The 26,557-nt window shown below is 37.4% G+C and overlaps 1 protein-coding gene across 3 annotated transcripts in view; it reads left to right on the top strand.

The window, feature by feature from the left end:
- Positions 1-14,350: 14,350 nt before the first annotated feature.
- HGF (hepatocyte growth factor) overlaps positions 14,351-26,557 on the top strand; it is an 81,164-nt gene continuing 68,957 nt past the window's right edge. Inside the window, exons 1-3 of one of the 3 annotated variants that reach the window (XM_061165141.1) lie at positions 14,351-14,443; positions 14,697-14,858; positions 21,777-21,942. In XM_061165141.1, the coding sequence (XP_061021124.1) occupies positions 14,771-14,858; positions 21,777-21,942 (254 nt within the window). In that variant the 5' untranslated portion in view covers positions 14,351-14,443; positions 14,697-14,770. Of the gene's footprint in view, positions 14,444-14,600; positions 14,859-21,776; positions 21,943-26,557 lie in introns of those variants that run through there. The other 2 variants (XM_061165144.1, XM_061165143.1) reach the window with 2 other exon arrangements.

Consider the following 26,557-nt stretch of genomic DNA (forward strand, 5'->3'; position numbering starts at 1 on the left):
TTACTAATATACTAGTGTCCCACATCCCAGGTGTGGAATGCTTAGGGTTTATAAGTTTGAGGGCACTCCCAGATTTAACAAAGCAGCCAGCACCTGGAAATACATAAAAGCTGGCCTCTAAGCTCAAGGTGATGAGTGTTAGTTAACCAGGCCCCCTAGATTCAAAGCATGGCCCCTCGTGGCTCAGAAAACAAAACTGAAAATGCAACATCATAGAGTTTAGTTTTAGCTCAGATTTCCTGGTGTTCTCAATGCCTATCTTCTCTTTACTCCCCAAAGGCAAGGAACAGCTCTAATCATGACTATCCTTTGATTTTAGAAGGATTTTTTAAATCCAGTGTGTTATTGCTTTATAGACATTAATGAACTTCATGAAGAAAAGTGATGTATGACACATTTCTAGAGGAAAAAAATAACACTGCTTTTTTACACACTTGACAATTCCTACCTTGTGACGATGTTATTGTCATTTTTTCTGGATGTTGCCTTGTGGTTGGTCTTACCACAAATTCGGAACAGATTTCCTGGGAGGGTGGCAAAAATTGGGGTGAGGGTTGAGTGTATGATTTGATTGAGTAATCATTAATCATTTTAGTGGTTAAGCAATGTTGAATTAATTTAAAGCACCTTACATTACATCTATAATGTATCATTAAGTCCTGCCAGTCGTTTTCAATTAGGTCATTAAAAAAAAAATGTAACAGACAAAAACTTGCCACTTTCTCAGTATGTGTGGATTGTATCACATTCCATAGTAGACAAGTGTCTTGTTAAAAATATACCTAATTTTAAAAGTTTTTCTCATGACAAATTGTTCTGTGTGTGTGTCTGTCCTGTGTGCCTGACATATTCTCCAAACAATGAGCTGTCGAGCTATCTTCTGTCACAGCTATTTTATGTTCAAAAGATAAAGTAATTGGAGTCCTGTTATACTTGTTCCAACAATATAAAATACTAATAGAAAGTGGGGGGCTTTCAAAGTATCAATAAATGTCACCAACATACAGATTATTTTTTAGTATTCTATTTTTCTTACATCTTTAACAGTCATTGTTTACTCTACCCCTCTGCTTGAGCTTATAATCGCATTTAAATGACAACTTAGACTAGATCAACATTATCTAATAGAACTTTTGGCAATGATGGAAATATTCTATATCTGCATTGTTCGTGATGGGAGCCACAAAAAATTGACTGCTAAGCATTTAAAACATGGCTAATGTGACTTTGAAAGGTTAGTATTAATTTTACTTAATATAAGTTTTTATATAGCAACATATGGCTTTGTGCCCAAAGCTGACAGTACAGGGTAAGGTAAGGTTTTCATGTGGCCATTGTATCCTGTCTTGAAGAAATTTTCAAATAAATATGCCATCATGCCTACTTTTATCATGTTGTTTTCTGATTCTGCTTCCCTTATTTATAAATGTTTTCTATCTGGTCCAAGTTTTAGTTGCACTAGTACTCACTGTTAGATTAAGTACTTTAGACATTAGTACTGAGTCTGAGTACTGAGACTTTAGTACATTAGACATGAGACTCAGTACTCAGACTGAGTACTGAGACTTTAGTACATTAGACATACCTTTAAATTTGTTTTCTGAAAAGCAATTACCCAATAATCATTTTCTATCTCTAGAACATATACTCCTTTTTCATTAGGAACTACTGGTAAAGATATCTGTGTCTTAGCCTGTTGGAGCTGCTATATAAAGACTGGGTGGTTGATAGAGCAGAAATTGATTTCCCACAGAGCTGGAGGCTGGAATTTCAAGATCAGGGCACCAGCAGATTTGGTGTCTAGTGAAGGCCTACTTTCTGGTCCATAGATGGTACCTCTTATTGTGTGTCCTCACATGGTGGAAGAGGAAAGGGAGCTCTCTGGTCACTTTGATAAAGACACTAATCCCATTCCCAAAGCACCTCTCAGAGACTTTGCCTCCTAATACTATCATTTTGGGGGGTTATAATTTCAATATTTGAATGGGGGGGAGCAAAAACATTCAGATAGTAGCCGGTTGAATATAAGTGAAGGCAAATTGATATATTGATCAACATTTTATGTACATGTACATTTTATGTAATGTACATTTTATGTACATTACCGAAAGGAAACCAATACAACTCATAATGAAGTTTGCAATATTTCCTATATTATAGGTAGTCAACACAGTTATCAGTGGTGAGGCCTACATTTGAAAAATTACCATTTAAAAGGTGGAACATATAAGAGGGGGGAAGAATGAGAAGATATAGTTTTATGGGAAAGATAAGCCATCTCAAAGATTAAATAGGAACTTTTTTCTTACTTGGAAAGATCAGAATTGTAAAAAAGTATAGTGACCATTAAGCAGAATAGTCAAATTTTAAAGCTAGGAAGAAGGTTGCTAATCTTTCAATCTGGATCTCTGTCCCTGCGGTATACTATCTGATAGCAGTGACTTGATACCTGGACAGCTATGGCTTAGAATCACATGTTACTAGCAGCTTAACTAATGCAAGCTACTTATCATCTCTAAATCTCAGTTTTTTAATATGTAAATCAGAAACAGTAATAACAAATACATCTTCTATAGCTTCGGTGCAAGGGTGGGTGGGTGAGATAATACATTTGGAATGTTGAGCAAAGTACTGCTATACAGAGTCCCATTTCAGTGGTAAGGAAGCTGAGTTTTAGGGAGATTAATTAACTTTCTTAATTAGTAACTATAGGGAAATTAAAATGGATGAAATCTTGTTCAGGCTTCAGAAGCGGGAGAGCAGGCCTCTGACCTTGCTTCTGGCCTGCTTGGACACTGCTCTGATTCCATGCCTGCCCATAAGCACAGCTGGTCAGGGGGCACTGTAGATAAGAAAGGGAGTGAGTCTTAGAATTCTTGAGCCCTGGAGGTCTGGCCAACCTTGCCGGGAGTTTAACAAAATCCCATGACTCAAAGAAAAAACAAAGAGCACTGTACAAATGCTAAAGTAAAAGCAGAGCCGCATTTTTGCATGCACACTGATGATGTTATCAGTTTGCAGCTTAGGATTATAAGTGGAAACCCCCCAAACTGCAATTTGAAGTTTCCCCCGTGGAGCGGATGCGCTGCATGGCACCTTTTCCCCAGTGAGACTCCAGATTGCTGTTCTTGAGACTTCCCAGTACGCTGTTCAAGGCTGGATGCGGACTCCTAACCCTGACCCTGACCCTGACCCTGACCCTAACCCTAACCCTAACCCTAACCCTAACCCTGACTCTAACCCTAACCCTAACCCTAACCCTGACTGGTCCACTTTGGTGATGCATGTGCTGTTACTCTTCTCTATTGTTTCTATTTCTCTTTTCTTTTAAAGACTGTATATTGGAATTAAGTTAAATAATCCTCTGTTAAAAATTGAAATTGCATGTAACAAGTGGTTTCTTTTGTTTATGAATCCTTTGAACCTAAAACAAAAGTAAAACTTTTGGCAAAACATAAATTATCACTGTGAGCAGGATTTGTGAAACAAAATGCCACTCTCATAGGAAAGAGGTTAAAATTAATGAAGTTTCCATTCCCGAATGGGAAGATTTCCCTTAGTGCTCATTAACTACTGAATAGGGCACCCTCACTGGATTGTGTGAAAGGTGGGACTCTGAATTAAAGCAGGCTGAACATTTTGAAGTTATTGTATGCTTGGGGTGTGCATCAGTTTAGAAAGGATAAGAATGTGTCTCTTAGTCTACTGTAAGGTACATGAAACCAAAAATTAAAATTGGCTGAAGAGAAGTCACAATTGCAGAAATAATTATGTGATTTGCTAAGACAATTGTCCATGTCAAAATTATATTTTAGCTGACCTAATCTCCACATTTCAGTTGGCAGATGAAAAAGCTGCCATAAAGTTTAGGTAAGCTAAATATCAAAAGTGGCACAGTGAGGTTAACATAAAAGAAAGTTCATCTGGTAATACCTAAGGCAGGGGTAGACTGGGATCCTGATGCTTGGGATGGGAGATTAATCCTTCCAAAATTCAGGGACCCACCCAGACAATAAAGTTTTGGAAAATATAATGGGCTAAAGAACATAGAAATGTAAAGGGCAATTGGTTTCTGGCAGCAGCATAGTCCATATTTGGGCCAGATATTGAACACACTTTACAAAATAACTTGGTATTAAGAAACTTTTAAGGAAAGAAAATGTAAATGAGAGAAGAGGTGTAGGAATGATTATGCTTTATGAATTTCTACTTAAAATAGTTTCTCCAGGTTTTGATGACCTGCATTTCTAGAGTTGTACTAAATTAAGTTAAATGATGAAAGTTTAAATAATTAGTCCATTTCCAAATAAAATAAGATGCTGAAACAATAATTACCAAACACTGACCTTTTGTTTTTTAAAACAGAGGAACAAAACACTTAGAACTATTATGGGATATGTTTGGTATCATCCTGAGATGTTCTTTAAAAAGTTTTACAAATTATCACTGGTATTTATGTTCACCAATCAGCAGAATGCTAATATAAAGGACAGTTTACAGTTGCTTAAGGAAAGTAGATGTGTGTTTTCAGTAAATAAGTCATGAGGAATGGAATTGCATTTTATTAAGGAACAAGAAAGTAGATCTGACTTACATGTGTCTGTTTCTGAATGGGAAAATAAAGTGATGAATATAGAGTGATAAGAAAGGTTTGCGGAAAGTGGATCCTATGAAAAGAGTTCTATGCATGGTACAAGTTTTCTGGGGATGCTGAACTGCCTTTGATAACAGATATTAAGTTTCTTTACCTCTTAAATGATATGTTCTGTATTAGCTTCTTAAATCTTTATTGTTACTTTGTCTAAGTGAATACTATTGTTTCATAGTGACCTATGATCTTATCTGACAGTGTTCTAAACCGTTTGATGCATTTTGACAGAATTTCCTAAAATCAAATTCCAGTGAACTTCTTTTGACCTCTAGTTAAGTTTGTGGTACCTCAGAAGGCCCTTGAACCATCCCAAAGAAAGATATTAAACTAATTAGGTTCATTTGGCATGCTAAAGTTACATGGGAAATACTGCCAAATAAGTCATAAATCTTCTCAATAAGGTTATATCATATGGTAAATGTTACTAATACAGATATTCTAGAAATTATATAGAATTCATAAAGTTCTGATAGGTCCTGGTAAAATGTTATCAGTCATAATTCTAGTTATTACGTTAAACTGTTGCATGTCACCTCAGTGACCAAGTTACTTTGTCGTGTGGATATAATCAGGTTTTAAATGTACCTTCCTAAGCCTTTTGTCATCAGCAGCTATAGTCTCACTCTGATGCCTTTGCAAAAAATAAAAATAAAAAAAATACTACCACCTCTTCGAGATTTACAGAAAGGCCCTTCTAAATCTAAGATAATTAAGATTACCTAGATAAACAAATTTTGTTATTAACAATAAGTTGGTATCAGACTGGAATTAGCTTTTCTCTCTGGGTTAAGAGAACAGTTTTCTTGACACTCTTTTTGACAAAAGTTGAAGCAAGATCCTGTATGACCTACCTCCTAGAGTAATGGAAATAAAAGCAAAAATAAACAAAAGGGACCTAGTTAAACTTAAAAGCTTTTGTCCAGCAAAGGAAACCATAAACAAGATGAAAAGACAACCCCCAGAATGGGATACGATACTTCAAAATGAAGAAACTGACAAAGGATTAATCTCCAAAATATACAAGCAGCTCGTGCAGCTCAATATCAGAAAAATAAATGACCAAACCAAAAAATGGGTAGAAGACCTAAACAGACCTTTCCCCAAAGAAGACATACAGATGGCCAATAAACACATGAAAAAATGCCCAATATCACTCTTTATCAGAGAAATGCAAATCAAAATAATAATGAGATCTCACCTCATACCAGTCAGAATGGCCATCATCAAAAAATCTACAAACAATAAATGCTGGAGAGGATGTGGAGAAAAGGGAACCTCTTGCACAGTTGGTGGGAATATAGTTCCCATGATGAAGTGAAGTGAAGTGTTAGTCACTCAGTCATGTCTGACTATTTGCGAACCCCTGGACTATATTCTGCCAGGCTCCTCTGTCCATGGGATTTACCAACTAGGAATACTAGAGTGGGTAGCCATTCCCTTCTCCAAGGGATCTTCCTGACCCAGGGATCCAATCTGGGTCTCTCTTGCATTGCAGACGGATTCTTTAACATCTGAGCCATCAGGTAAGTCTAAAGCTACCATATGACCCACCAATGTCACTACTGGGCATATATCCTGAAAAAAACATAATTAAAAAAGACATCTATACCCCAAAGTTCATTGCAGCACTATTTACAATAGCCAGTACACGGAAGCAACCTAGATGCCCCTCGACAGATGAATGGATAAAGAAGTTGTTGTACATACCTTCAATGGAATATTACTCAGCATAAAAAGGAACAAATCTGAGTCAGTGCTAGTGAGGCAGACTGTTTTACAGAGTGAAATAAGTCAGAAGAGAAAAACAAACACCATATATAAACAGATGTATTTGGAATGTAGAAAAGTGGTGCTGATGAACTTATTTGCAGGGCAGGAAAAGAGACACAGCCATAGAGAGCGGACTTGTAGACACAGCAGGGAAAGGAGAGGGTGGGAAGAATTGAGAGAGTAGTATTAAAACATATACACGTCCGTATGTAAAATAACTAGCTAGTGAGAAGGTGCCTATAAAACAGGGAGCTCAACCTGGTGCTCTGTGTGTGTGGATGGGGTGGGAGGCATGTGAGGGAAGTTCAAGGGGGAGGGGACATATGTATACTTATGGCTGTTTCACATATTGTTTGGCAGAAACCAACACAACATTGTAAAGCAATTATCCTCCACATTAAAAAAAAAAAAGAGAGAGAGAACAAAGTTTTCTTGCAATGTGGCTACTGATAATAGACAATGTGAATTTCTTTGCCTTTAAGTTATTTAAATTTGTTTTTCAAATCTTTTGTTACTTTGGTAAAGCAAATATTATTTTTGCAATGATCTATGAAGATTGTGACATAGATAAAGCTCATTCTCCTTCTACAAAAAATTAACCAGTCATTGTCAGACTTTTGCTATCCTGATGTCCTTAGACTATGGCAACAGTCTACTCCTAAATCAAAGATTTAAAATGGGTAAACAATAGCTGTAAATCAAACAGTTGGAGCCTTTCCTGGTAGTTCAGTGGTAAAGAATCTGCCTGCCAATGGAGGAGACACGGGCTTGATCCCTGATTCAGGAAGATCCCGCGCGCCACGGAGCAGCTAAGCCTGTGTGCCACAATTGCGCTTGTGCTCTACGGCCCAGGAGCCACAATTACGGAGCCCACAAGCCACAACTACCAAAGCCCGTGCACCGAGAGCCCACGCTCCATAGCAAGAGAAGCCACCTCAACGAGAAGCCGGCTGAGCACTGCGACTGGAGAGTAGTCCCCACTCACTGCAACCAGAAAAAATCCAGAGGAGCAACAAAGAGCCAGCGCAGCCAAACAGAAAGATAAATAATTAAACAATACAAGACAAAACAGTGGGTGCTATGGGAAATCCAAGACATCACTTGTTTTTTCCTGGCTCCTTCAAAACCTTCATTTTTTTATTTTATCAAACCTTCCCTGTCTGCAGGGTTAATGCTCCACCCCAACCTCCCCCTACACACAATTATGTATTTTACTGAATATTAAATTCTAGCTTTACTAACTGAAATTTATGTTGACCAAGACTCACTTCCAAGATAGTTAGTGACTGTTATGTTTTATTGCTAAAAAGTTTAATTGAATTATTCTAAAGCTTATCTCAGCAATCTATCTTTGGATGGAGATTAGATACCCTATGAACTATAGCCAGGGGACATAAAATTACAGGTATTTATCAATGAACTATATGCTAATTGAAGCTTATGGCATAAACAGCATGGCAAATGAGTGCCTTTGGGCTTCTGGACTAGGAAATTTCCAGAGGCTGGGAGGAAATTACATTACCTTTGAAAAACAGCTATGGGTTTATTATCAGGCATTGATTGACATGGAACAATTGACTATAGATCATACTGTAATATTAAGACATCAAGTGCCAATCATGCAATGGGTACAAAGTTTACCCCACACGCACAGGCTGGGTAAGTTCGGGAGTCCAGCATAATAAAATGGAAATGGTATATTCATGAGCAAGCCATATCTGTGCCACAGGGGGTCACTGCCTTGAATGAAAAGATTTCTGAAATTCCTATTGAAGGCCTTGAGCAAGAGGCTATAGTTACACATGAGGACTGAGCTCTCTATAAAATAGGGAAAGCCCTTTGTCTCTTTAACTGCACAAGAAAAACAGCACACATGATTCACTGATGGATCAGCTAATATATAGGATCCACTTGCTATTGGAAAGTGGTGGCATATAACTCGGTCACTACTAAATTGCTGACATATGCTGAGGAAGGTAAAAGTAGCCAGTTTGCCTAGTTATATGCTGTTTATCAGGTAGTGCAAGATAATTTAACTGAATGCTGTATATACACAGATTTTTTATCAGTAGCCAATGGATCAGCCACCTTTCTTCCCCTATGGGTAAAAAATAACTGGCAAATTCACTCTGAAGAGTATGGAAAAAGGAATTATGGTCCAATGTTTGGGAAACTGTTTAAACTACTACTGTTTCAGACTTTTACGTTGATGCTCACAGTGTTCCAAATTTTACAGAACAATGGTATATCTCTATTATAGATGAACAAACCCGAATCCAAGCAGTAGAAGTCTACCCAGACTCCAGAGAGTTAAACACTTTGACTTTGTGGGCACACCAATAATGTGGCCATCTGAGAGAAAAAGCAACATACAGGTAGGCCCAGGATCAAGATTTCCTTAACTATGGATCTCATTAAACCTGTTTCTTTACAATGTCTAACTTGTCAACATAGTAAGCATAGAAGGTTTCCACAATTAGTCAAAGGAAAATTGGCATGTGGCAAGCTGCCAAATATGGGGGCAAATATGGGAAAATATGGTAAATTGACTATATTGGTCCGTTAATTCTGAGATAAAGGATGCCAATAACTGTGTACTCCTGTGGATACCTATTCTCAATATTTAGAGGCCATTCCTTTTGGGAAAGCCAATCAGACTCATACTATTAAAACATTGGAGATAATTATTCTATATTATGGTGTTGCACTTCAAATTCAGAGTGACAATGGGTGACATTTTAAAGCTAAATTAATATAAAAGTTTGCCCAGGAACATAATATACAACGGGTCTTTCATATTCCTTATCATTCTCAAGCTGCAGTTTGACTGACAGAATGAATGGTATGCTTAAACAGCAATTAATTAAACTTGGAGATGGCTCTTATAAGAACTGGAGGACTAACTTAAATATGGGGCTTCCCAGGTGGCGCTTGTGATAAAGAACCCACTTGCCAATGCAGAAGATGCAAGAGACGTGAGCTCAATCCCTGGGTCAGAAAGATCCCCTGGAGAAGGGCAAGGCAACCCAATCTAGTATTCTTGCCTGGAGAATCCCATAAACAGAGGAGCCTGCTGGGCTATGATCCATAGGGTTGCAAAGAGTTGGAAACAACTGAAGTGACTTAGCACGCGCACACACATACACAACTTAAATAATGCCCTTAATATTTTAAATAATAAACCTATAGGAGAATCAGAAACATCTTTGATGAGAATGAGTATTTCAAACTTACAAATTCATAAAATAGACTTCCATCCTGAAACAATTGAGTATTAGAAAATTAGCCCATGAGTTTTTATTCTCGTGAATAGATTATTCTTGGAAGCCTGGCTATAATGCAGATTGTCCTTCATGCCTCAACCTTCAAGGATATGCTACAATTAAAGGAAAAATATGAAGAAAGCTATTGGTGAATCTTCAGCTGGAGAAAGCTGAGCCAGACCAGAACTCAGGATAACTTCATCTGCCCCAAAGACTTCAAAGCCAGCCTTTTCTTAACTTTACCTTTCCATGGACAAAATGTATCTGCCTGCTAGATTACACAGCTCTGGTAAAGATACAGCTCAAGCCTTGAACACAAGTATCATGTAACAATTTCCTGTGTCACTGTAATAGTCGCAACAACTTACTGATAGACTGTAACAAGGGTAATGTGGACTTGGGGAACTCCACTTATTGGAGAAGCCATCAACTATTCTGAATGAATTGTTTTCCCTAAAACCTATGATATGTTTTTTGAAATAGCTCCTTAATTAGTATGTATTGTAACTGATGATATAAACACTACCTCTATGTATCTGTTAGGAACCCCTTTCCAGATGTCTAACATGTGTTGATCATTTATATTGGAAGGGGACCATCTATTATTTTCTCCCCATGAAAATTCAGGTGTCATTGACTCAAATGTCCATGTCACTGACTCAATGGACATGAGTTTGAGCAAGCTCTGGGAGTTTGGCATGCTGCAGTCCATGGGGTCACAAAGAGTCAGACACAACTGAGTGACTGAACTGAACTGAACTGACTCAAATGCTATTTCCTACTTTGTCTGTTGCTAATATTAGCTTTTCCTTAGAACCCCTATGTAAGATTTTGCAAAGAACTCAAGTATTACAAAATTTCATAGAAAAAAGCAATCGTTGCTTGATAGAACATTCTGTTGTTACTACTATTACAGGCAATAAGTTAATTGATATAGGAGTTAATGTACAAAATCTTACTTCTAATTCATGGTGGAACTTTTTCTTTACAACGTCCCCTACCACTCAGAAATGGTTTTCTGTATTGTTTAACCCCTTGCTTGTAATTTCTTGTTTCTTTTGGGATGTTTGGAGTTGTTATTTGACCTATAGAATTAACAAGACTGCTCGTGTTATATTGCCTTATTCCTATGTTCTTCAGCCTCAACAATCATGCGGCTGACTGTAAGGAAAATTAAAATGGAGAAAGTCTTGTTCAGGTTTCAGAAGCAGAAGAGTAGTCTTCTGATCTTGCTTCTGCTCTGCTTGGACACTGCCCAGATTCCATGCCTGCCCACAAGCACAACTAGTTAGGTGGCACTTTAGATAAGAAAGGGAGTGGGTCTTGGAATTCTTGAGTCCCTAGAGGTCTGGCCAACCATGCCTGGAGTTTAACGAAATCCTATGACTCACAAGATAAAACAAACAACACTGTAAAAATGTTAAAGTAAAACCAGAGCTGCATTTTTGCATGCACAGTGATGATGATATCAGTTTGAGGCCTAGGATTATAAGTGGGAACCCCCAAAACTGTAGTTTGAAGTCTCACCCACGGAGCAGATGCACTGCTTTGGCCCTTTTCCCAAGTGGGACTTCAGATTGCTGTTACTTGGGAATTCCCAGCATATGCCGTTCAAGTCTGGATGCTGACTGATCCAATTTGGTGATGCACATGTTGGTACTCTCCATTGTGTCTACTTCGCTTTTCTTTTAATGGTTGTATATTGAAATTAAGTTAAATAATCCTCTACTAAATATTGAAATTGTTTATTTGTGTGTAACGAGAGGTTTCTTTTGTTTATGAATCCTTGGAAACTGAAATGAAAGTAAAACTTTTGCCAAGATAGTAACTGGGATTTGTAACCAGGTGTAGGACTAAACTGAGTCTACAAAGTAGTGGTAGCAAGCAGAACGACACAATATATGTTCCTATTACTTAAGGAATGAGATGGGTTGTCCGAGAATGCAGAGCTCTTTAGTGGTCTACAGAACCCAAAGTCCTATCAGTTTCGCTCTAATGTAAATGCACTCAAACATCACTTGTGATGAGTAACATGAGGCTTTTGAAGACAGGGCTTTTTTTGGGGGTGGGTGGGTGGGTTGTGTGGATCAAGTGTAGGCTTTTAAAAAACATCAGCAGTGTATTTGTACTTTTTTTCCCTGTTCAATCAATCTAGTTCATGTGGAATACTAGACTTAAACTTATGAAAGATTTAAAATGATATTATGTAGGCAATGAGGATCCATCTTGTATTTAAGGAATTATACAAGTTGCAGCATTTAAAATATTGTCTTCATAAGATTTTCTGTTTTATCAAACAACTTTCACACTTTTGGGGATCTATACAGTTTAACAACTAAGGAGTATAAAGGAAGAGCAAAGCATGGGGAAAATATCATGATTATGACTTGAAAATATACTGAGAATGTATTATCAAGACAAAATAAAATAATAGCATCTTTCATTACTTTGTGTATTTCATCATATTTTTGGGAAATTTAAAATTATTTATACTTTCATTTATTTTGTAAATTATTGTTAAGCACCTTCAGCATGTTTGGTCTCAGGATAATTTTAGTGATTAAAGTCTTGTTCTTATAAGCTTTACAGAAATTTATCCCATCCTATGTTTTGTGATCAACAATGTTCAGCTTTCCCACCTGAATCTTTATTCCTTTGGGATCTTGAGCAAGTTATTTAAGAATAAAAATAATTTACTTAAGCTGTTTCAACTATAAATGGGGATTATAATTTTTTTAATGTAGGTTTATTGTAAGGATTAGTAAGAATCTGTTTAAGAGTACTTGGTACAATGCTTAGCATACACTAAAAATTCAATGCATATTAGTTGTCATTTCAATATAGATAAACCAATAACCTGTCAAAATAGAAATATAAATAATAATTCTAAATACGGTTAAGCATTTATTATATTTAATGTGACAATAAAAAACTGTGAAAATGTGTGACCTATTAAATAACATTGTTCAATTTCTTTTTGATGCCCTAAGTTTCTTATCCAGGATAGATTTTGCCCCAAGCTACAATGATAATTGCAATTACACTTATAGCCCTGATTCTCCTTTCTCTGAGAGAGAGAACAAACAGGAAGACTGGTCTCCTTCATTGTTTACCTATAGAATTTACTTATGAAAAAATCTAGCTTCTTTAAAAGGAGTCTGAATCCCTAGTGGAGCACAGGCGTTACCATGGGGCCAATCAGGATCATGGTCACACAACAACATACTGAAATTGAGAATTTCCAAGAAGTGTAATAGGAAGTGTGTGGGCTTTTCTGGTGGCTCAGATCATAAGAATCTGCCTTCAATGCAGGACACCCCAGTTTGATCCCTGGGTTGGGAAGACCCCTTGGAGAAAGAAATGGCAACCCACTCTAGTATTCTTGCCTGGAAAACCCCATGGACAGAGGAGCCTGGTGGACTACAGTAATGGGGTTGCTAAGAGTCGGAGTAAAAAGTAATGTAAAATGAGTACTTAGGACATTAGGAAAGGTTGACAAACTATTTATGTGTTTGCTTGGTTTTGTTTTTATATGGAGAAAATGAGAAAAGAAAAGGACTAAAAATAGGAAAAGGTAAGATGAAGTGGATTCCTCAAGACTAGTTCTCTTAATAACTAGCTTCTCGAGCTCTTCCACAGGTTTAGGTCCTTTAGGTGGGGGTGGGCTGCACTGAAGGATGAGGAATGAGAGCTGTGGACGAAAGACTGTTTTGAGGATGGCTTTAATTTTGCCCACTACCATCTCTGTACAGCTCCAGAGACAGACCGCATTACGCCCATTTCCCCTTCCTCTGTGGACAGAGACATTGTTCTTATTTGTGTCCATTTCAGAAACACATAGGGACAACTATACCCCCAAATTCATTAAAAATAAACACAAGCTCTTACCTGAAATAATCAACTCACTACCTCAAGGTGCAAAGACAAACCTCTGTATCGCACGTGTCCGTCCCTGTCCCTTACCTTCTCCCCTCCTCCCCAGTGCAAGCCCTTCATCCCTCCACTTTGAGGGAGGCTGGGAAGTGCATGCATATGGGATGAAGCTGGAAAAGAGAAGGGGTTGGGGGGTGGAGGCGGAACATGGAATCCATGCCACATTTATCTGTCAGGGAGAGGCAGTGGATAATCTCAATGTTTTAGACATTTTAAGAAGAGGGCATGACCAAATTTTATCACAGTCCCCCAATCAGACAAGTTTAAGCGCTTTTGGTACCTTTGCTGTAACTGGGGAGTTTAGCTCAGCTTCTGAAAAAAGTTACCTGCCCTGAGCCCATTGAATAGGGGCAATTTTTTTGCCTGACAATCCTGGGTGTTTGTGTTTTGTTGGTTCATTTATTTTTACCCCACAGTACCATGCTCTGTTCTCATGGGACTTCTTTCTACCTGGGCTGGACCTGTCTGCTGCCTGCCTCCCAGGTCCTTCCCGGGCTCTAACAGCCTGGGGAAACTGCGTCGGTGTTTGGAATCCCTAGATTGCTCTAGCAGTGCAACTAGACAGATTAGGAGCTGAAGCACATTTGACAGAAAGGCAGTGCTTTGCTTTCTTCTTCTGCTGCTTCCCCTTCCTCTTTTCCCAAATAGATATGTAAACACAAGTATTTTCCTGTTTAAACTTAGCGAATTGGTCCTCTGCCTGTGCCTTGATTTAGCTATTGGGCTGAGCCTTGCTCCTCCCTTCCTCACTCGGATAGGAGCCACTGGGATCTGGAGCTCCAACTTCCAAATTGCAGCTGGCCTCAGGCCAGGTGACCTTTTCTTTGTAAGTTTCTTTCCTAAGCAGAGTGGGGGTGGGGGGGTGGGGAGCTGGGCTGCGTTTGGTGTTGTGGTGGGCGAAGTGGGGGGGGGAAGGGGGGGTAGTGAGGAAAGGAGGGGGGGTGGGAGAGAGTAAAGGGCTGTTGTTAAACAGTTTCTTACCGTAAGAGGGAGTTCAGACCTAGATCTTTCCAGTTAATCACACAACAAACTTAGCTCATCGCAATAAAAAGCAGCTCAGAGCCGACGGGCTCTTTTAGGCTCTGAGTCGGAACAGGATTCCTTCACCCGGGCATCTGCTGCAGTGGGGTCCGCCAGCACACCCAGCAGGACCATGTGGGTGACCAGACTTCTGCTAGTCCTGCTGCTGCAGCACGTCCTCCTACACCTCCTCCTGCTTCCCATCGCCATCCCCTATGCAGGTTAGTTTTCTCCTTGAATATTATCATTTAACTCTCTCTTGCTAACCTTTCCTTTCCCTAACTCTCCCTTTGCCTCACTCCCAGCATCCTTCCTTAGCTCAGTTTGTGGTAAGGTTTTTCTAAACCTCTCATTTAGCTTTCTTTTGACATTCTTTTGCTGTTTGAAAAGCATTTAAAATGATAATCAGCATCCCCCCTGTTGTTTCTGCCCATCTCCCCATTGATCCAGCCCCATCTCACTTAGCCTGGTAGTCCTGGATGGTGGAATGGGAATGAAGTGCTAACACCGGCTTGGAGAAGTTTAAAGCTGAACAGAGGGTCTGATCGGAACGGGGACAGAGATGGTCAGTACAGCAGGGACACAATTTTTTTTTCCCCCAAAGGCAATTTTCCACAACAGTCCGCTATCCCACATCACTCAGTTCATATTCAGGGCCAAATTATGACTTAATACAGATTTTCATTTGGAGAAGGCAGATTAAACTGAGTATATGCATGTTATAAAAATGAAAGAGAAAGCCTTTCTTCTAAGGTCTTATTCTTTCTGAGTATGGAAGCCTGCCCTTTGGAAACTGCAGTGCAAGGGAGGCAAAAAATTGTGTGACTTGATTATAGCTGCAGAACAGCTCCTTTTGGTCTCCTGCTTTCTCCCCAGAATTTATAGGTTGGGAAGGAGTTGCTTGGGAGTTCATATTGCCTGGAAGTTTAGACTTTGATTTGCTGCTTTGGGAAGTTTTCTGTTGTTATCAGGGCAAGAGGAAACATCTGTATTTGGTTGTATTATTACTGTCGTGTCTGGGATGCCAACAGGAGAGGGTAGTGAGCATCAGAGCTGGGCACAGGGGAATAAAGGAATAGAACAAATGTCCAGACGGCAAACATGGTTTTTCAAAAATAATACAAGACAGAGAACGGGCTGTATTTTTTGAGATAAGTTAAATATGAAATTTATCAGACCTCTGATCTAGTTTTCGATGTAATCCAAAGGTTGAAAACACCAAGAATTTGCAAATGACAAGAAAAGTCATCCAGCCCCACCTGGCTTTCTTTGATTTTGTGACTTGTTCTTCTTGTAAAACAACACTGTGTGGAAAGGGTCAGTTTGAAAACATTTATGTTAGATTTCTAAAGAGATGGAAAAAAAGTATCAATCTAGCAGGTTATCACCCTTGAGATGTGTTGTGTTAAAATTAATTCTTATATGACATTGCTCGTTTGGGGGATTTTGAGCCTAAATTGAAATGATAGCTAACATTTTGAGGATTTTCATTTTTAAGATTAAAATGTTGATGGGCTGAAGTAGAATATGGTTACCTGGAGTCATATGTGCTAATACTTGGGGATCGCGGTGTGGAAAACCCAAACAGTAGATCAACCATAGACAATGTCTGTTTGCTTTTGGCATGCATTTTGAAGCTTTGGCAGGAGATATACATTTGTAATTATATTTCACTTTGGCTAGTGTTGAAATGACTGCATTTCCTGAATAAAGGGAGAATGGAACCCAAGAGAATGCTGCAAGCAAGAAGAAGTCAGTTGGGAATTACAGATAATAGAATAATTCCTAGAGTGGATAATGTTAAAATTGTTATCACAAAGAGGATCTGCCTTTGTCAAGTTTATTTTGTTAGTTTTTTAAAAAACATAACATTCCTCAAAGTAGAAAACATGGCTAGCCCTCTTAGAACATATAAAGAAAGTCTGTTCTTTTTTATAACATCTAACATGGAACATTGAGAACTTTGTTATTGCTGTTACTTGCTTAGGTTATACTTTTTTGCTTTATCTGATGAGTCTGCATTTTTACATACTGTGAGATAACACGATATTTAAAACAAAGTGGATACTATAATGAGGTGACAACCAGTTATGAGCAGAATGTATTATGGAGATATTTTTAGAAAAGTTTCAAAAAACTTGAAGAAATGTTGATTGTTATAGACCCAAGCATCTTTATAAGGAACTAGTCCATATAGGATTATCCTCCATCATCCCACCAGCATTGGATACAAATATCCAATTCCCTCTAACAACAACAAAGGAACATTAAATGAGCCCCTATTGTCAAGGAGTCTGTGCAAGATTTACAGATGAATAAATGACAAAGAGACTTACACTTGTTGAGCAACTGTTTTGGACCTGGTTCTAAAACAAAGCTTATTTAATTCTAATAAGATTGGCATTATTGGATTGACTCGTTTTACCTGAGGAAACTGAAGTTAAAGATCTTAATTATTTTGTCTTATTATCTTAGATAATGGATAGAACTGAGATTCCTACCTAAATCTATGTGAATGAAATATGTAATGTGCATTTTTTCCTTTTATTTATATTGAAAACAGCAGTAGTTAAATCACTCAAAACTTACTTTTAAAAAATCCATTTTAGTTAGTAATACAAGGATGATTCTGTGTTAGAAGTAGTATTATGTTATGGTTGAGAGTTCATTTCTAGCTTAGAAGATCAAATAAGGTTTAGGGGGTATGTAGTACCCAAGTGGAATATGAAAATACAGGTAATAGCATGCTCAGTACTTAAATCAGGGAAACATAAGTGGCAGAAGGTACTGAAATGAGTAAGTATAACAAAGGACAGGTGATCGTGTAGGGGTGGTGTACTGAGTGCCTGAGCAGGAGGAGTATGACCTGGGTTTGGAAAAATAAGATAGACTAGCATGTATATGGGCTTCCCAGGTGGCACAGTGGTAAAGAATCTGCCTGCCAATGCAGGAGACAAAAAAGATGCAGGTTCGATCCCTGGGTTGGGAAGGTCCCCTGGAGGAGGAGGAAATGGCAACCCACTCCAGTATTCCTACCTTGAAAACCCCATGAACAGAGGAACCTGGTGGACTAGAGCCCATGGGGTCGCAAACAGTTGGACACGACTGAGTGTGGTGCATATGTATGCTTGAACATCACACTAAATTACACTATTTTAAACCTCATGGATCACAGCCAGATGGTTTTGAGTTCACAAGATACATGGGTGAAGTGTGGTTGCTTTGGTTGGGGTGGGAGGAGAGCTGTAGGAGAAACAGACGATGAAGCAAGAGACCAGGACGAGGCTGAAGGAGGAAGTGGAATGAAGTAGAAGGAGGGAGAGAGACTAGGGAGGGTCCTCAACTCACACTGAGCATCATTTTATTTGTAGACCTTTTTGGAAGAGATAATTATGCTGCTTCTCAAACACTAACATTTGATTCAAATCTGATTAGATCCTTTCTTGACATCTTTATTTGTGATATTGTTCTCTTCTCTAAAAAAGAGGAGAAAATTGTCTGCTTATGAATCCAAGTCCTAGATAACAGCAATGAAAATTTGGACTTGTTTTTATGATTTTTGCCTCTGGGAAGTAAATTTTCAGTCACCACCATTCCCTTCCATTAATTATTTGTGTACTTTCATCTTAACATCTTGCCACTTCAAGCTGTTAATCACTAATCACGTGGGTAGGTTTCTCAGAATATGTGGAGCCAGATTCCTGCTTCTTTCCACACCCTGCAAATCCTTTCCTTTGCATGATTTTCCTTTGAAGTGAATGGTTAGTCCATACAGAGAAGAAATATATGAGGTACTGAGAGAAATGAGTGTGAGGCCTGGGGACCAGAGGGAGAAATGTGTCTTTCTTCAAGCACCTTGGTACATTTGACCCTACTTTCTGTTTGTAGGTTTTCACTAAGATCCTAATGATTTCAGTTCTAAAACTGGGACTTCAGTTTCCTTAGGAAATATAGCTTTGAGAATGTTTTCCCATACTGAGGGAAGAGGGAAAAGGAGTTGCAGTTTAAAATACAGGAAAGCATGACAAAGTTGCAGTGATCTCTTACCCTTTGATTTCATTTCAGTATTTTGTTTATAAACTTCAAGTAACAGTCATGCACAAAAAATAGTAGGGAAAATCTGATCCAAAAATATTTTTGAGTTTCCTCCCAAATTAAGTTTGTGTTTTAACTGTTTTTAGTAAAACAAGCATCAGTTGTTAATACATATGGAAGAGAAAGTTGAAAGTATTTTCAGCAAAGGAATTTTATTTTCAGATGCTATTTTTCAATGACTCCTGTTTTAAATTTTTCTTTTATTGAAGAAGGAATTAATTTTATAGATGTGTGGATTACATGATGTACAACTAGCTTGAACTTTGCAGTTTTGAGTAATCATTTACTGACCTAGTAGAGATGACTGAATTATAAGGGAAAGCTTCTAAGTCATTAGAAATAAAGAGTGAAAAGGGAATCCTACTATCTGGTTCTGATTGCCTCTGATTAGCTTTGTAACCCCAGACAAGCTTTTCTCTCCTATTTATTATCTAGTAAAGGGAAATTATAGATTTATTTGTTTTTTAGGATACTTTTTGATCTTTAGATGAAAGGTAGTGATCGAAAGTTTGTCAGCAAGCAAGAGTAGAATATTTTTATGAGGTACCCACACATTAACACATTTCTATAGGACAACTGAGGATCTGCAGAATTAAACATGACCAATGATCCCACAGAAACCACTTTTCTCTGTAGTCATCCTCAATGCCTTCCTTCTGTTGTCTGGTTCTGAGAAAGCAAAACAGAGCACTGACCAGGGATTCTATTTTTTGTAATTAGTAAAATGTATATCTGAACTCAGCATTTGTCTTACACTTTTTAAATTTAGTTTTACATGCTTTTCTCACACTTAAACATATGTAATAAATGCAATATACATTAGGCCAATTTAAATTCTATATTTTAGTTAATTTAATTGATTATATATATGTATGTATATTACATATTTTTTCCATTTTGGTAATAGTTTTTTTAATACATTTTTTGCATCTAATTACTATTTTGTCTCTAAGAAATATTCCAATTTACACAGGAATTCAGATGATTTTTATGAAATCATCTGAAGAAATAGTGCACCTATGAAATAGTGCACTAAGGTCAAAAGAAGGAAAAACTCTTAGTGGTGAAACTTATCTCCCATTAACATGGTCATGTGGCAGAAATCAAAATTTGAAAAGAGTAATACCACTTCTTAGCTTGGGAGAATAACAGTTTCTTCTCTTATGCCAGAAATTAAATGATGAAATTTCAAAAACAAAAGTAAAATTTTGCATATTCATAACATTTCATAATCCAAATTGATTTCCAAATGATTATAGTTTAAATCACTCCTTTTAGTTCAACTATAACATTTATTTTGTATCAATAGATTGAATAATGGGATATTAGCATTTAAGGTAATAAAACAAAGTCTCTTGGCAAGTCAATAAGAATGCCAGAATTATCATCAGTCTGCCAACATTATGCAAGGCATTTGGTCCACACTCAATGAATAACATGTTGATAGATTATTTGGTTGACTGAGTTTCTACGTTAAAATGTCTTCTAAATTATATCTCTTCTACCATAGCCATTTCATCTTATAGGGCAAAGAATAGATGAAGAAAAGAAAAGAAAATGTAAGCATTGCTATAGAAATTAGTTCCAGTCTTTTGGGGGATTGTGTTCTGGAGTTTTACAGAGAACCAGAAATTCAGAGGAATTCATGTTTTCTCTTGTTTATTGTGGACTTCAGGTTAGGATAGATATTAGTGAGTAGGCTTTACATGTTTAATAAAACAACTGGAGCTAGTGGTTGCTGGCAAGCTTCAGAGTATGATGCCATTCTTGTTATCTCACTCTGTTAAGCCATATTTCCAAATTTTCTGCACAAAAATTTTCATTCTCTTTTCTCGACACATTTCACCATGTTTAAAGATCGGAAATGATTTCTTGTTCTGACATGCAAGTTATTTCTCTATTGATAGCTTTAACCAAATCTTCAGAAACTATTTACAAGCCATATTTTCATATACTCTCTTATCAAGTCTTAGAGGAAGATGGCATTGTAAGTGTTTAAGAGTGGGGGTTCTGAATCCAGGCAGCTGGATTTTGAATTAGATCTTCTAAGTTGTCAGTTTCCCCTGTATCTTGGTTTCTTTATCTTAAAATTTTACTGCTACCATTGTTATAAGGGTATTCAAAAGTTGGACAGGCAGGGGAGGGGCACAGTTATGTCCATCGTTTATAAAATAGCTACAATCTTGTAGACAATTTGATCCTCATTTTGAAGAGGAGATTATCAGGTAACTTTGGATAAATTAAGAATGAAGAAGTAAGTTCTTCATATTCCAAAATCATTAAAAGATTAATTCTCTTGGGATGTTTTGGCTCTGCTCTTCGGGTTTTTAGTAGGAGGCTTCATGTATCTAGGGGCCTGGTAGAATACCATGATGAAGAAAAATATTGCTTCATTAAAGGATGAAGTTTTACATTCATTTGATTTATAGCATTTGGCTTGATTTCAAAACAAACAGTTCAGTGATACTAAGAAATAGTGCCCCCAAACACAGAGAACACTTATGTAGGAAATGAGAAAGACTAAAATATGAATAGAATGAAATATTTTAAAGAGCAAGTCAAGTATTTATCCAGTGCACCATTTTTAAGGAGAAGTTTCTCACCTGTCATTGAATTGGCTTATCTAATCAGTATTAATACTATAAGTTACATAAGATCAACTGTAGAAGGAAATGACAAATTAAATCATAGAGCATGATATGATATGATATGCCCTGGTACTTGCTTTCATACTGTTTGGAGAATATCATGTTACTTATTTCTAAAGATTGAACTCTGTCCTAATTTTTAAAAGCATCTTTCATTTGAAAGAATGCAGATAAGTGACTCTGTATGAGAAGTTATTTTTTCTTCACAATTAAGTATTCCTTTCTTGCTCTTAATTATCTGAGAGTATCATTCCCCACATCACTCTACCTCCAAGCCCTGGAGGTCTGGTATGTTGTCAGAATCACTATCTTGTAGATGATTCTTAAAGGATATTTTACTATATGACCCTTAAAATATTTTCCCCTATGTTTTAAAAAAATTATTATTATTAATAGAAGGACAGAAGAAAAGAAGAAACACACTTCATGAATTCAAAAGGTCAGCAAAGACTACTCTAATTAAAGAGGACCCATTACTGAAGATAAAAACAAAAAAAATGAACACTGCAGACCAATGTGCCAATAGATGTATTAGGAATAAAGGACTTCCATTCACTTGCAAGTAAGTTGCTTCATTTTGTTCTTAGAATAATTTTCCAAATATAGAATGTGCTCATTATCATCATCGGTTTTGTATTCAATGGGATGTACTCTTAAAATTATAAGCTTGATTTTAGTTTTAACTCATTACAACAGAAGACAGCTCTCATTTGTTGGAAATATTTGTAAGGAAGAACACTTGAACCACAAGATTGTTTAGAATTCACAGTGGCTTTAGTTATGGAGTTTGTATTTTCTCCTTTTATGAACAATTGAACTTTAGGAACTAAAATTCAATTAGATTAACTTTGTATTTCTAATATTTTAAAATATTCTATTCAGAGTAAACTTTTTCTTTTTTTCTCACAAGAGGAGTGGGGGAATTTTCACAATATAAATTGGGCAACAGTCAAAACTTACTGCAACTTATTGTCTTTAGGGATAGAAATAAAAAGTGTTGATATAATTAGATAAAAAAAACTTAGGGGTATTGGTGTTAGCAGCAAAAGCTTAAACAGCCTCTGAAAGTAGTTAGGAGGTAGTGTGATGAAGTTTTAGATGAAAAGTGATGGAGCAATTCAAAGAGGCATGAGGGGACTCAAATGGGGAGTTTTCTTATCTTTTGAAAGTTCTGCACCTCCCAGGAAAATTCCTTACAACTTTGTCAGTACTCTCAGAGCATAAAACTTGGAGTTTGGGGCCATGAAGGTGACAATTTCATTTGAATAGTCTTCCAAATTGCCCGAAGAAAATTCATGTCCTAGTTCTTCAAAAAATATTCCCTCCCCTCACTTTCCACTGTTTTATTTCCTATTTCATTCCATTTCACTAGCATTGCACAGGGCCACCTGTCACTTTTGAAGTCTACTCTATTACATTTGGGTTGTGACACATGTTGTGAACACAGATTTTAGGAATGTCATGGCCAGAATTCCTATATTCAAATTGCCTTTCTCAGAGAAATAAGTGTTACAGGTCTAAGGGGAAAGGACATGGTCAGAGGAAGTCTTCCATAGATTTACTGGGAAGACAGACTATCTCTTTTCTTTTCATTTATATCTCCTCTAGAAGTATTCTTATAGCCAAATTGCCACTTACAGGGAGATATTTCCTGGCACGGGGAATGGGGAATTAACTTTGCAAGTAATTCCTATGATAATTCCATTTTTCTCTGACTTTCCTAGAAAAGTCTTGAGATTAAAAAAAAAAAATAGAGAAAACTACTCTCAATCAAATCTCAGCTGTGTAGATTTATGGAGATGTTCTTCTGGCAATTGAGGAGGTTGGATTTATTGTATTTTTCCCTCTCAGGTTAGAAGGCAGGGCAAAGGGAATGGGAGAAGAACCACATCTCATTGTTGATTTTTAACTTTGAATCTGAAAATGCACTCTCCTGGGTCCACGAGTAAGGAAAGTATTGCTAAGCCTCAATTTTTACACTAGTCAGTCCTTTGGCTAGGAAAAAACAAAAAGGCTTCCCTTTGTTTTATTTAGGAGAACCTAAAATGATTTTGTTGTGTTGGAGAAGACATGTGACCTGATTAATAAATCTCTACATATCCCATGTATATGAGTTTTCACACTTTTCTACCGTATTCTGGTTGAGTTATATTTAGTCACCAAATTTAAGCCAACCTGTGCAGAAAACCACTTTTAGTAATACCAATGTACAGCCAAAGTTCTCTGCTCAGAAATGGTGTCATCCTTCACACTTGTCTATCCTAAATATATATAGGCTTCCCAGGTAGCACTCGTGGAAAAGAACCTATCTGCCAGTGCAGGAGAAGTAAGAGACATGGGTTTGATCCCTGGGTTGGACAGATCCCCTGGAAGAGGGCAAGACAACCTGCTCCAGTGTTCTTGCCTGAAGAATGCCGTGGGCATAGGAGCTTGGCAGGTTACAGTTCATTAGAACACAAAGTGTTGGCTACAACTGAAGTGACTTAGCCTGCACTTCAACAACATGTGAACTGTGAACTTCCAGATGTTCAAGCTGGTTTTAGAAAAGGCAGAGGAACCAGAGATCAAATTGCCAACATCCGCTGGGTCATCGAAAAAGCAAGAGAGTTCCAGAAAAACATCTATTTCTGTTTTATTGACTATGCCAAAGCCTTTGACTGTGTGGATCACAACAAACTGTGGAAAATTCTGAAAGAGATGGGAATACCAGACCACCTGACCTGCCTCCTGAGAAATCTGTATGCAGGTCAGGAAGCAACAGTTAGAACTGGACATGGAACAACAGACTGGTTCCAAATAGGAAAAGGAGTACGTCAAGGCTGTATATTGTCACTCTGCTTATTTAACTTATATGCAGAGTACCTCATGAGAAACACTGGGCTGGATGAAGCACAAGCTGGAATCAAGATTGCTGGGAGACATATCAATAACCTCAGATATGCAGATGACACCACCCTTATGGCAGAAAGTGAAGAAGAACTAAAGAGCCTCTTGATGAAAGTGAAAGAGGAGAGTGAAAAAGTTAGCTTAAAGCTCAACATTCAGAAAACTAAGATCATGGCATTGGGTCCCATCACTTCATGGGAAATAGATGGAGAAACAGTGGAAACAGTGGCATACTTTTTTTTTGGGGGGGGGGGCTCCAAAATCACTGCAGATGATGACTGCAGCAATGAAATTAAAAGACGCTTACTCCTTGGAAGGAAAGTTATGACCAACCTAGACAGCATATTAAAAAACAGAGACATTACTTTGCCAACAAAGGTCCATCTAGTCAAGGCTATGGTTTTTCCAGTAGTCATGTATGGATGTGAGAGTTGGACTATAAAGAAAGCTGAGCGCCGAAGAATTGATGCTTTTGAACTGTGGTGTTGAAGACTCTTGAGAGTCCCTTGAACTGCAAGGAGATCCAACCAGTCCGTCCTAAAGGAGATCAGTCCTGAGTGTTTATTGGAAGGACTGATGTTGAAGCTGAAACTCCAATACTTCGGCCACCTGGTGCGAAGAGCTGACTCATCTGAAAAGACTCTGATGCTGGGAAAGACTGAATGTGAGAGGAGAAGGGGACGGCAGAGGGTGAGGTGGTTGATGGCGTCACCGACTCGGTGGACGTGGGTTTGGGTGGACTCCAGGAGTTAGTGATGGACAGAGAGGCCTGGCATGCTGCAGGCCATGGGGTCACAAAGATTCGGACATGACTAAGCAACTGAACTGAACTGATACACACACACACACACACACACACACACACGCAGACACACGCAGACACACACACACCCCTATTTAAGTAATATATTTAGTGATTCCATTCCGAATTGAATGGACATACTATAATACTCTAAAAGTAAGTTCTTCATGAATTGAAGATCTTTTTGCAGCTTGTCACATGAACTAGTATCATTAAAAACAATGGCAAATACACAAAAACTTTTGGAAAATACCAACAATGCTGTGTGAAAGCATCTGGGATTCAGTGGATGCCTTCCACCTTCAGGGCATGAGGTGGAAGTCTCAAACACTGTTTTCTCTTGAGAAAGTGTCAAAAATACTGATTTTATAGAGACTGAAAATATTTTTTTGCTGTGCAAGAAAGATGACCAGAATGCCTGATTCTAAGCTTTTCAGAAAATTTATGTTCAAGAACTGACTTAAGAGATGAAAATTTCTAACTGTGACTGGGTAAATGGTATTGAAATTGCACTCTTGCCATAAACAACTCAACGGAATGAATTCTTGAAAGGAAGATGGTAGTTAAAAATATGACTAAGATAAAGACTCCTAAAATCAAACTTAAAAGAAGATATGCAGTTCATGGAATTTGTTAGCTTGGATCCAGTCCATATAGAGGTGTAAAATGATATGAGCAAAAACAGTTTTCTGAGAGTATATGATTGCAGTGGATTGTGAGAAAAGGATGAATGAAATAGGCAATCTTACATGTTCTTGATGGGTTTCAGTGAGTCACCTGCTCTTTAGGTCAAATCCATATTATTGGCAGAAAAGTAGTTTATGTATGTGTGGTACATTTTAATTTTAATGTGAAGGTAAGTGGCAGGTATTTGATTCTGTAATTTAAGATTTCCTTTTAGGTGTTTGTTTAGTTTTTTATCTTCATATGTATCTTTATCTAATTATTACACTTTCAAAGTCATTTAACACTCTCCCCCCAACACTCTACAATAGGGAAATGTAACACGTATTGCATAAGTTTACTATCTTCCAGATGAAAACTCAAATCTATCATTAGTCAGTTTTTCTCTTATTATTTCTTATCAGTTGCAACAATATATTTTTATGTTTGTTTTCTAATGCTATTACAGGTATAAAATGTTTTTGTAGGTGGATGTTTGAAAATGTCTACATGTAAACCAAAGCACAGAGTTTAGACATATAATTTTTGAAGTTATTTAGCTATAGTCTAAAATGTACTATGTAAAAATATGAAATAATAGATAAAATATTTTAAATGATTTTATAGCATCTTTTTAAAATTTGTTTTATAAAAGTTATTTCCCCTCATTTAAAATTATTTAAAAGCTGTTGAAATGTTAAGAAATAAGTGACTAACTTGAACTATCTTTTAAAATTGCAAGAAAATTGCGGTTTCAAAATATATGGCCTGGGAGTGAAAAATCTTTATTTATTCTTAGAAAATCTGTGTATTTCTCTTAATTTGA

This window comes from Dama dama, chromosome 18, assembly GCF_033118175.1.
Source record: "Dama dama isolate Ldn47 chromosome 18, ASM3311817v1, whole genome shotgun sequence".
NCBI lineage: Eukaryota > Metazoa > Chordata > Mammalia > Artiodactyla > Cervidae > Dama > Dama dama.